The sequence below is a fragment of the Salminus brasiliensis genome, chromosome 1 (assembly GCF_030463535.1).
Source record: "Salminus brasiliensis chromosome 1, fSalBra1.hap2, whole genome shotgun sequence".
In the NCBI taxonomy this organism is placed as follows: domain Eukaryota; kingdom Metazoa; phylum Chordata; class Actinopteri; order Characiformes; family Bryconidae; genus Salminus; species Salminus brasiliensis.
The window spans coordinates 86,836,105-86,848,728 of NC_132878.1; the positions used below are offsets into that span (position 1 = coordinate 86,836,105).

The window sequence follows — 12,624 nt, forward strand, 5'->3', positions numbered from 1 at the left end:
AAATTCTCATAATATAGTAGAATTAATCATATACACTAAATGGACAAAACTATTGGGACATCTGCTCATTCATTGTTTCTTCTAAAATCAAGGGTATTAAAAAAATACCCATATATATATATATATCCTGCTTTTGTCTAGGGAAGGCTTTCTACTACATTTTGCAGCACTGGTGTTAGGATTTCATTGCATTCAATGATGAGAGCGTTTGTTATATCAGGATGTTGGATGATCACCACATGACCTCACCCACAACTCCCCAACTCATCCCAGAAATATTGGGTGGAGCACCATCCATCATTCCAAAGAATGCACTTCCACTACTCCACAGCTCAATGCTGGGGGGCTATTTTACCCTTCTAGCCCATGTCTGGCATTAGACATGGTGCCGGTAGGTTCATGTTTATTGTCTATCTGAGTCCTATTCTATTGGCAGTACTGCTCTACAGGGACTAGACAAGCTGTGTGTGTGTACGTTTGTACATCTATGTCAGCAATGGGTGCAACTTAAAGAATGCATTCATTAGAAGGAGTGTCCACAAACATTTGGACATAGTGTATGCTTTACTGTTTAAAATATGTATGTTCCATTTGACCTCCCTTTGTATCCTCCTTCTGACCGATAGAGCTAGCGGACGCTTCAAGTTAGCGGAGGAGCCAAAATTCGACTGCTGCGTTCATGAGCAAGTGTGATTATTTCTGTGACATTGACTGTGATGTTGATGCTACTTCAGGTATTGGTCTCTAAGTGGTTCATCTCACAGTCAGTGTTTTCAGTGTCGTTGCTTTTAGTTATATTAGCCTCGGCCTACATTGACACTGTGTAGTTGATGGGTAATGCGCCACAGAAGTGCTGATACGGGTAAAGCTAATCTGATCGTCTTATATAAATATTTACCCACCCTTGTCGGGTTGAGTGAAGGGTGTTCATTTGGCGCTGGTATGGGTTTGTTTGCTGATAAAGCTCACTGCCGCATTGCCACATGGAAGCTTGGCTAGATGTGGGCTTCTGTGGGAAAATGGGTGGCCTCTGGATTTATTGCATTCGTGTAGCTGTTGTGTTCTGCTGATTGCGACTAAATCCCCTGCGCACATGTAGTCATGATTGTCCTTGTTTCAACCAGCCACTGGATTTCTCTTCGCAGTGATCCTATCTGTGGTAATCTAAGCAGAAATGCAAGGTGACATATTATTCCTAGCTTGTAAATCACTGCAGCTGATTGAAACCGTGTCTCTTCATCTCTGGCAACCTCAGGCTCTCAGAGTCAGGCTTAGGGACGACAAACTCTTCAATAGAGCTTCAAAAGCTTCAGTAAATAAGGTTCGTTAACCCCTGGAAGTCTCGCTGTTATGGTCATGGAGCTGCTGGTTACGTTCTTTTTCTAGTCTGTATTGACGGGTCCCGTTTTTCTGTTTGTTTTAGTATCCACCAGTATCAGGACTGTGAGGAATGACGTTAACATGATTTCTGATAGGACTGTAGATGGTCACAATAGTACATAATCATCAAATTCAGGTCCTCACCTACAATATATGGACAAAAAGTATTGGGACACCTGCTTGTTCATTGTTTCTTCTGAAATAAAGGCTATAAAACATGTTTATCCTACATGTTTATCTCTAGTGTCCAGTAAAATCTAACAGAAAGATGTCAAAATGTTAGTGAGGTCAGGATGGTGAATGATCAGCTCTCCACCTCATCCCCAGCTCCCCAACTTATCTTAGAAGTATTGGATGGAGCACCATCCATCATTTCAGGGAACACAGTTCCTCTGCTCCACAGCTCAATGCTGAGGGGGCTTTATACCCCTCTGTCCTACAGTGGCTCTTATTCTGTTGGCAATACTTTTCTACAGGGACCAGACAAACTATATGTGTGTGTATTTGGGTTCAGCTTAAAGTAGAATCAGAATCAGAATCTCTTTATTTCACCAAGTATGTTACACATACAAGGAATTTGTCTTGGTGAGAGCAACACGTATGACAAGTAACAAAGAAACACAGAACACAGTCTTAAACTAAAGGAAAATGACACTAAACAATAAATAGGGTAGGGGATAAATTAAAAAAGTAAAAAGTACTAAGGTAATAAAGAGCTGAAAATATATTTACAGAAAAGAACATCTGTACAGGTGTGCAAATAGTCATAGTGCAAAATAGGCAGAGTGCAAAATAGCTGTTCAGTCCAAGTAGCTAAATGCATTCATTGGAAGGGGTGTCCACAAACATTTGGACTTGTGTGGAACCTCTCTTCTACTTGCGAACACAAGTGTGGTATTGATGAAAAGTTTTGTTTTTGGTTTGTTTGAGAATTTCTCTGCTTATTACAGAGTGACAAATAATCCATACACCATACAAATCCACCCATGCACCATACATTTGTTTTCTGCTAACGAGAGCTGCAGCTTCACAAACTGCCCAAAATAGTTTTGTCACCTCTTGCAACAGCTTTAAAAATGCCAGAAATGTCTTTACAATGCTAAGTTTTAATAGGTTTTTACTTTTAAAGGTATTTAATTATAAGATCTGAGAAGTAACTAGTGTATCAAACTTATTTTAAATGACAGGCTACATTATGTGCAGACCAATGTCAAGTAGATTGGACCAGTTTTTTTTGCAGAAAGCCTTACAATCAATACATAAATAGATAAAAAGATACTGTTGCTGTCACTCAAACTTGGGTTGTGTCTCCAAAATAGCAACTTCACAGCTAAGTGAAAGGTCTTTTGCCATTGTAAGTAAATGTATAAAGATTGTATTCTTGTAGCTCTAAGTAATTTAAAGAACTGCCAGATTCACATCATGTCAAAAAATGAATATAATATGGTATAATATTGTCATAAGTGCTGCTGGTTACATTCACTTCATATTCTGTATTGACAGTTCCAAGACTGTCCTTACAAAAGCAAAGCAATGGCAAAACTGTAAAGAATGTCTTTTTTTCTATGCTTTCTGTTCAACACTGTAGCCACAATAGTGCACTTACATCTAGTTTAAAACCTGTTCACATATCTCCTCTGCTAGGACTGGGAGATCTGGTAAAAAATCTGCTGTCCCGCCCACTTCAGCAAAAATGGAGATTTGGTTGTCTATCTGTCAGTGACTGATTAGTGTGTGTATGGTTAAGGAAAGTCGTCTTGTTATTTAATTGAGTGGCCTGAAGTCAGTCTAAATTAATTTGGTGGACTGAATTAAAACTTTTATCGAGCCTGTCCCGGCCTGTAGGCTGTATATTTGACACCCCTGGGCTGGAGGTAGGCGGAGCTACTAAAATCTAATTTGTTAAACTGTTAATTAGGCACATTGCAAAGAGGGCTAGTGGTGCTACATATTTTGTATATATCTGAAACCATATCGTCCATGTTTGATGATGAGTAATTGTGAGGAAAATAGACATAACACAGATTTGGTCAAAACAAATATACTTTTATGCAAATTATATGTAATGCATGACTCTTTTATTCATTCTGTTAAAATCAGACCACACATCTAGACTTCTGTGCTTGGTCTTTAAAGCGTATCAAAGTTTGATGCTAATGACTAAGTAGAAAACCTTTGTCTAGAGTCTGTCAGCATGACTACGTCAGCAGCATCTGATTAACATCTTGTTGTTTCGCTCTGGAGACCTTGAAAGGCTTCACTCTGGTGACAGCTTAAAGATGAGCACAAGTTCTTATCTTGCATGTCACTGCGTCCTCCTTCAGGAACAATCAGTCTATATATGTCAAGGAACCTCTTGAAGGCGTTTATTGAAGTCTTTGAAAAGCTGAAAGAGAAGAAATGAGTGGATGAAAAACGATCTTTTGGCCTGTGTGCTACTTGCAGTCCATACTGATGAGAAGATATGAGAGATGAGCTTATGTCTCTGAGTTCATACGCTTTCAGTCCTAGCCCACTTCTTCACATTCAGTTCTGCCCAAGAAAACACCATCCTCCAAACGATCTCCAAGGCCTGAATAGCTGATGTGACACAGCTACAAAGATTACATATTAAAAATCAGGTTTGTTGGGTTTAAATATAGACTTTATAGAATTTGTGCAGCAACTCTTGCATGATCACTAACCTCCCGCACACTCCATTCAGAGTAAGGTTGGAGGAATTGGAAGACTTATACTCAGAATGACATCAATGGCTCTATTGGATCTGGAGCCCATGTGGTGGATGAACAGCAGTGATTGAAAACACACTGACCTCAGGGCAGATGGGGCTAGTAAAAGCAAATCGACCTTTAATCTACTGAGTTGCTGCATGCTGTAAACGAACATACGCCTGATTTCAAGTTCGTCAGGCCGGAAAACGGCAAGAAATGTCAAGGTAATAGGGAATAGACGTCATAATAGGGGACAAATGACATGACAAAGCCTACAGGCTCAATTCTTGTGAGCTTGCCCAGTCCATAAGTAATAAACTGTAAAGATTGCTTTCTGTGAGAGCGCATTGCCTCTTATTTCTCAGTGTTGTATGAGAAGGATGGGATAGGACGTCCATTGCGGTACAGGCTGTTTGTATAGACGTGTACAGATAGTGCCAGAAAAAGTTCTTTACCCCCTCCTGATTTCATCTGTTTATACTTCTAGAGCTTCAGCAAAGTCTAGTAGAAGACAAAGACATCCAGAGGAAACATATTGCATTTTTAAGGCAATTGTTTTGTTTATTGAAGTAAACAAGTTATCCAACTGCCCATTATTCAGTCAACCAGTTACTCAAATGTAGTTGACTAATAGAATTGCTAAAACTGGACACAGCCGTGTTGAGAGACATTTAGATAAATATTTCCAGAAGATTTAGATCGAACATTTCCAGCATAGTGAACCCTCTACAGAGCCTCAACAAGCATCACCCCAGAACACCATCAAAAGACATTCCAGAGGAGATGAGAAATCTGTTCCTGAAATAAATCAGCCTGGGGAGGGTTATAGAAGTCATTTCTAAAGCTGTGGGACTCCAGCGAGCCACAGTGAGGCTCATTATTTTCAAATGGAGAAAACTTAGAATAGTGGTAATCTTCTCAGAAGTGACCGGCCTACCAAAATTTCCCCCAAGAGCGCAGTGACGACTCATCCAGGAACTCACGAAAGAACCAAGATGAACATCTAACGCTAAAAAAGTAGAAGCAACCCAATTTAGGTCTCTTCCTCAACTGCAAGAACTGTAAGCTTCACTCGCCTCAGAAAAGTTGAGCTTTCATAAGTCTCCTGAAAGAGAATGAGCAAGAATTGGATCCATATGAGAGTTGGAGGTTGAAAATCATTGCTAACTAAGAGAGGCCGACAGGCTTGTCTCGCGTTTGCCAGAGGACATCTTGATGACCCCTAAGACTTGGGAGAATTGCTGTGGTATGCGAGTTGAGAGTGGAACTTTTTTGGGAGCTAACTGAGCACCTAACAATAAGAGTATAATGCTAACCGCCAAACATGGTGGCATTTCGAACCCTGCATCATGCTACTTGCCATCAGTAGCCAGAGTTTGAGAGAGCATAATTGGCCTTACTCTCAGGGGTGAGTTAATGACCTTCCTAGTGTGATGTTGGTAAGCACAGGTGTCTATTAGCTGTTGTACCAAGAGCTCGGGAACAGTGCTTTCCTCAATGCATGTCTGCTGCCTAGCAATGCTGCATCAACGGCAGTCCAAAAAGAGGCGGTGGCTGCCTTTACATGAGTCTTTACAACTCCTAGTGCTGGGGGGCATTTCTAGTATTAGGGGACGTTCACATGAATGGGGATTGGCCTTCCAGATTGGGTAGAAAATGGTGTAAAATTAGAAAGAAATGATTAGAAATACAAAAAGAAAAGCATGGTGGTGGCAGTGTGATGGTGTGGGGATGCTTTAGGGGTGGACAGGAGAGGGTTCAGTCATCACCTTTACCCTTATTGCAGCTACATTACTTTTGCCGAAGGTTTAGTTTGTCAATGAAACCTGCAGGGAAATGAAAGTCCAGGCCATTTTCTGATTCTCACCAACCAACAGTCTCACATTTAATGATGTTGAGGTCTGGATTCTGGGGTAGTCACTCAATTGTTCTGAGTACACCAGCAGATTCCGCAGTTTGATTTGAAGATGTTTTTCCTTTTTGTCTGTTTGCTTTTCTTAGTAAGATCTTCTTGATCAGATCCTGACACATCCTTTCAGAACAGTGTAAGAAAACTTGTAGGTAAATTAGGTCTAAAGCGAGAGAGCTTGATTTTCTACTCACTCGCAAAGATAAATTGCTTAAGTACTGTTTATCTGATGGGGGCAGTTTTGATGGTCTGTCTTGCACAGATGTTTGGAATAGTGCTCTACACACTGATCAGCCATAACGTTTAAAACTATGTTGTGTAGGTCCCCTTCATGCTGCTAAAATAGCTGTGGCCTGTAGAGGCATGGACTCCTTAAGCCCTCTGAAGGTGTCTTGTGGATCTTGCACCAAGACGTTAGCAGCAGATCATGTAAGTTGTGAGGTGGGGCCTCCATGGATCGCATCAGTGAGCGTTGGACACCCATGACCCTGTCGCTGGTTCCCTGTTTTTTTTCTTTCTTTCACCTGAATACCAGAAAAACCTGACAAGACCTGCCTGATGAGTTGGAGATGTTCTGACCCAGTTCGAACCCACAATTTGGTCCTTTTTAAAGTTCCTCAGGTTCTTAGGCTTGCCTGTTTTTTGTGCTTTTAACACATCACTCTCAAGAACTGACTGTTCACTTGCTGACATATAATAACCATGTAACCAGTCAATGTTATTTACATCACCTGTCTGTGGTTTTAATGTTATGGCTGATCAGTGTATGTTTTATTCATTTATGGAATCCTCCTGTTTATTTATTGATTGATTGATTGATTGATTGATTTCCCCCCAAATTAAATAAATGAATATGTCTGATGCAATATAATATTAATAAAAAATGATGCATTCATGTATCTATAATGCAGCAAACATGTGATTCAATGAAGAGCTACTGTGTTCTAACACCAGAAACAAAGACATGGGAAATAACAAATCTTATGATTCTCATTCTGACAGGGAAGACTTTCGTACTTGCCTTATTTTCTTGGTTTCTTTTCCTTCTTGGACTTCATTGTGACCTTTTGACCTGATGGAAGAGTGCTGACTCTGATTGGTCAGTTCAGTCCCAAAGTAGCCCCAGGCGGCACACATTTTCCTGCTTATTCCATCTCTGAACATGGCGAACCCAGCTAATGGAGCTGTTTTGAGCTGGTACCAGGCTCTAAAGTGTCCAGAGCTGAAATAGAACAAAGATGCAAACTGCCCAGGGGTCCGCGAGGACAGGGGAAGCTTAGGATGAAGTTTTGTCAGCATTCACCTGAGACATTTCTGCTTTGTGCCCAAAAAAGGACCATCAGTGTGTCTGTGTGTGTGTGTGAGTCCTGCAATAGTCATTTGACGCTGTTAAGAAGGGACAGGACAAAGTTGCCTTCTAATGCTCTCAGAAAGTGCACACACACACACACACACACACACACACACACACATACACATACGAACGAATACACACACACAAACACACACCTGCACACACAGCATTAAAGAGAGGGAGCCGTTTACATGCTAAAGCTGATGTAATCTCTTTCTCGCCGCAGCAAATCTGACCTTAATCTCACCAAAGCATGCTTTTGGATTTATTAACCATCAAGCCCAGAACAACACACACACACACACACACAATCGCATACAAGCTCAGGGCTAACCACTTTCCTTGATGATTTTGGGAATGCAGAAACGAGTAAATTGTCTTTCTGAGAGGCTTGAATCTCTCAGACCAGGCACTCCATGACCAGGCACTCCATTTATTATTCTCCCTCCCTAAAGCCTTGTGTTCCACAGTAAGGTGAGTGTTCATAAATCCACCATTAAAAAGGGGGCTGGGCTAAAAGAAAAACATCATATAAGCTTTTTAGGAGACTTTTTGTGGAGCGTCGAGTTAAAAGTGGGACTTTTTGGGAGACTGGGGGTTAGGGCAGCGTGGTTCAGCGGTTATAGCACCTGGTTATTCTTGATAAAGGTAAAAAAGGTAAAGGTGCACGTATTTGTCACTGTACAGTGTACACTGTACAGCGAAATGTGTCCTCCGCATTTAACAGATACAGATGTCCTCCATCTGGTAGTGAACACACACACACACACACACACACATGTGTTACGGGCAGTGAGTACACACACACACCCAGAGCGGTGGGCAGCCAACTCCAGCACCTGGGGAGCAGAGAGGGTAAAGGGCCTTGCTCAAGGGCCCAACAGTGGCAGCTTGCCGAGCCCGGGAATCGAACCCACAACCCTGTTATCAATATCCCGGCGCTCTAACCGCTGAGCCACCACTTCCCCAAAAAAGGGTTGGGTTCGATACCCGTGGCAAGCTGCCACTGTGGCTGCTTGTGCGTATGTGTCTGTGTTCAATGGTTGGATGGGTTGAAGGTGGAGGACATATTCCATCTGCGCCCAACGCAAATAGCAAAGAGGGGTGTCTTTGGGAGTCTCTAAACCTAACACAGCATTCAACAGCATACCAACAGTCAAACATGGTGGTGGTAGTGTAATGGTGTTAGGGTGCTGTTCCTGCTTCAGGGATGAACAAACATCCATCCTAAATCTAAAGCTTAAGTGCAAAGTCCACTTCTAAAAGGCTTGAAGAAAACAAAATGCACATTTTGGGGTGACCTTGTCCTGACTCGAACCTCATTGGCATGCTGTGACAGGACGTGAAAACCTGATTGTCCTACTGAGCAGCTCAAGTCCTTCATAAATAGACAAGCCATTTATTATTCTACCTCCGTAAAGCCTTCTGTTCCACAAGAACTTACCCAAACATTTTCCTGTGGAACTGATTTTTCCTTTCAAGTGAACTGTATTAATATACTGTAGCACCTTTATTAAATGATGAACTTGGTATCTGAGGGGTTACAGTGGCTCTTTTTCTTTGTCTGGAGCATAAAGCCCTGAACATTGAGACAGAGTGGTAATCATGATGTGAATGAATGATTTTCACCTTTTAGAAGTAGGGTAGGGCGCAGTGGCCCACAGTACAGGGTAAACTATAACATGGTTTCTTTTGTAGTTAAACTTTTTCTACTTTATTCATTAATCTCCGGAGCAGTGCCATCTCTGAATTCTCATTGTGTTCAGACAGTTATTCCTCAAGATTCATCCTAAACCTGTACTTAATTACGCCAGTCAGCTCTAACATTAAAGCCACTGACCAGTGAAGTGGCTAACCTTGATCATCTGGTTACAGTGGGACCTGTCAAGGGGTGGCACGTACATATTAGGCAGGAAGTTGATGCATTAAAAGCAGGAAAAACGAGCAAGAGCAAAGATCCGAGCCACTTTGACTAGGGCCAAATTGCGATGGCTAGACGACTGGGTCAGAGCATCTCCAAAACTCCAGGCAGGTCTTGTGGGGTGTTTCCAGTATGCAGTGGTCAGCACCTATCAAAAGTGCTCCAAGGAAGAACAAACAGAGAACTGGCAAACGGGTCATGAATGCCCAAGGCTTACTGATGGAATCCATGGAGGCTCCACCTCCAACATAGAGGAGTTTTGAGGATCTGTTACTTGGTGTATCCGATACCACAGGGCGCCTTCAGAGGTCCAAGGTCATAGCTGTTTTGGTAGCACAAAGGGGAAACTACTCTAGGAAACTAGGGTCATGCAGTATTTTGTGACTGTTACAGGTAATTCTCAGAGTTATGTCCTCCTCTTAGCTATATCACAGTCATTTGCATTACTTAAAAAATAAGATTTAGGATCTTTGTTTAATCTCCTCACCACTAGGTTTATTAACCAAGTATTAATCCTAATTGGTTTATCTTATACTGTGGAGTCCCACATGGTTCGGTTTTAGGGCCTGTGATGATGATGATGTTAATTGTGATAGTAATGTAATAATTGCAAGTGAAAACTGAAGAGTGGTCTTACATCAAATGTTGTAGGGTTTAAAGGAGTAGCTGAAAGGCAATGGAAGCGTATGCCCCACTAGTTAGTATTATTTGAGATTACATCTGCCCCATTGGAGTATGGGGCAGGTGTGCAGGAGTGTTTATTGGTGGGATAAACGATTCTTTATTACTTATTAGCTACATTAGCCTTGTAGCTCCTGAGTAAAACTAAAGAAGCTCACTTCAGACACCAGTGTATCTTAGCTAATGGACTGCATTAATGAGGGGAAAGGCCTAAACTGTTTCATTACATTGGTTGATTTCCTGATGAGAAGCTTGAATCCATCAGGCCTGGACCATGCTGTGGTTGTATTTACCCCCAACTAGTTCCCCGCTGAGGAATCATTTACCAAACGCACATGAATCCTATTTGAATCCCTGCTTGCTTATCTGTCATATCTCTCAAAGAGAGCGATTCCACAGTGGTGGTTCTGTGAACCCAGGTGATATTGAAACTAATGATTTTAGAAATTACTACATAATCACACTGAGAGAACAGCAGGCTCTGTTAACAATCTGATAACTGAAGCTTGAAGTGTGACCTGACAGCATATCTTCAGGTTTGGACTATTAACCATAAAAGTGCTCGTCTTCCATACATCTGTTCTTGTATGATATACAATGTACGGAATGTGGATTAATGCCTTATGATACTTGCTACAGTAGCTGAGTGTCCAAAAGTCAGAACACCCTTTACTACATTCATTTACAGTCAAAACAGCCATGTACGTTTAGGATAAATAAGTCAAAATAAGTAGGAGCTGGGAATGTAGGAGTCCTTACCTTCCTAATGTTGGGAGGATTGCTAGTACTAAGGTTAGTACTCTCCTCTGCTGCGTTCTCTCTTCACTGGCATCCTGTAGCTGCTGCCCGCATCAGATTCAAAACCCTGACGCTGGCCTACAAAGCCCAGAAACGACCGCCCCCTCCGTACTTGATGGCAAAGGTCAAAAGGTGATCAGTACCAAGAGCCCTTCGAGCTTCAAGTACGGCTCAGCTCGACCCGCCATCCCTCAAAATCCACGGAAAACAAGCGTCCAGGCTTTTTTCTGTCCTGCACCGAAGTGGTGGAATGAGCTTCCCCTGGGTGTCTGAACAGCAGAGTTGCTTGCTGTCGTCAAACGCAGACTGAAGACCCTCCTCTTCAGAGAATGCTTGAGCGAATAGTAGAGTACTATGGTCTCCATATTTACTTGTGTTTAGTAACGTCTAAAGCTTAGAGGTTTCTTTGAATTATTAGTATATTCAAACTAGCTGAGGCTTTTCTTGGGTAAATAGTAAAGCACTTTTGTAAGTCGCTCTGGATAAGAGCGTCTGCTAAATGCCTTAAATGTAAATGTACTGAGGGGTGTTAAATGTAACAGGTGGTTTAAGTGACAGTACCACATTAGTGTTGAACATTTGACAAACAAATAAAATAAATTGCAGAAAATGCAACTTTGCAAGACCTTATATATCTGTAAACAGCAGTTAACCTTTTCTTTGAGAGACTGGAACAAAATCAAGCTCCAGTCTTGCTTGAGATTTGTCCATCCTTCAACTATAAGTCAGCTCAACACTGAGGGTCTAAAAGGATGTGGAGCTGACATTGAAGCTCCTACTGAGGCCTCATTCACACATATCCAAATATATTTTTAAAGATCAGGTCATTGTGTGTTTTGGCCTCCCGTCCACATAAAAACGCTGAAAAAAAGAGCTCTTCAAGTTGGAGATCGGGCAAAATGCTGACATCACAACACATGCATGTTTCTGGCTGAATCTCAAACACCTCCTTAACTCCCTATATAGTGAACTACATAGATCATAAAACTACATGCAGATGCATCTACATGCAGATAGCACTGGATTTCAGATGTCCACATATAAGTGAATGTAAATAATGTTCTATAAGATATATAATGCTCTATTTAGATTTAGAATCTGTAATTTCACAGTACAGTGTGTGGTATGCTCATGCAAGTGTTTTTGTCTCTAAAAAAGGGAGGGAAGGAAGTGGAAAAAATGGGTAGGTGTGGGCGGGGCCTGGGAAAAGGAAACATTTGCCAGTCAAATGACTGAAGATGCTGGTGTTTTAAGAAAAAAATGGTCTGTTTGCCCAGAATCCAGACCTCAGCCTCATTGAATGTGTTTGGGACCACTTGGATGCTAAGAAACAGAAAATGCTCCAACTTCTGAGTCCGAACTAAGGAGGTGTGAAAAGATCTCCCTGCATGAAAACAACTCTCCTGTAAAGGAAAATAAAAGAGAAATTGAATGAATGGAATGTACTGTAACATCTACGCACATCAGTGTAGAATTCTGTCGAATCATTAGAGCTTTGTAACATGAAATGAGTTGTTGTGAAAACCTCTAAATCCCGACTATATGTTTGTGTGTTCCAGAGGTGGTCCCGAGGCCTCACGATGGACCGGGTGAGATGGGGAAACCAGTGGTCATTCCTAAAGAGCAACAGGAGAAGATGAAGGAGATGTTTAAGATCAACCAGTTCAATCTGATGGCCAGCGAGATGATCGCGCTCAACCGATCACTGCCCGATGTTCGCCTTGAAGGGTGAGTTTGTGTTTGGACGTGGTTGCTGGGGGCGGAGGGGGGGTAGAAAGCTTCAGTTGCAGGGTTTTACTTGTGTTGAGTTCAAGGACTTTGACAATGTTAAAATCAGGTTCATTTCAGACCTCCAACCAAGACATGTTTG

At 41.8% G+C, this 12,624-nt stretch overlaps 1 protein-coding gene across 3 annotated transcripts in view; it reads left to right on the forward strand.

The window, feature by feature from the left end:
• Nucleotides 1-12,624, forward strand: part of galnt1 (UDP-N-acetyl-alpha-D-galactosamine:polypeptide N-acetylgalactosaminyltransferase 1) — a 155,251-nt gene that overhangs the window by 82,289 nt on the left and 60,338 nt on the right. For all 3 annotated transcript variants that reach the window (XM_072692097.1, XM_072692107.1, XM_072692115.1), the window contains exon 4: nt 12,314-12,482. In XM_072692097.1, the coding sequence (XP_072548198.1) occupies nt 12,314-12,482 (169 nt within the window). The remainder of the gene's footprint in view (nt 1-12,313; nt 12,483-12,624) is intronic.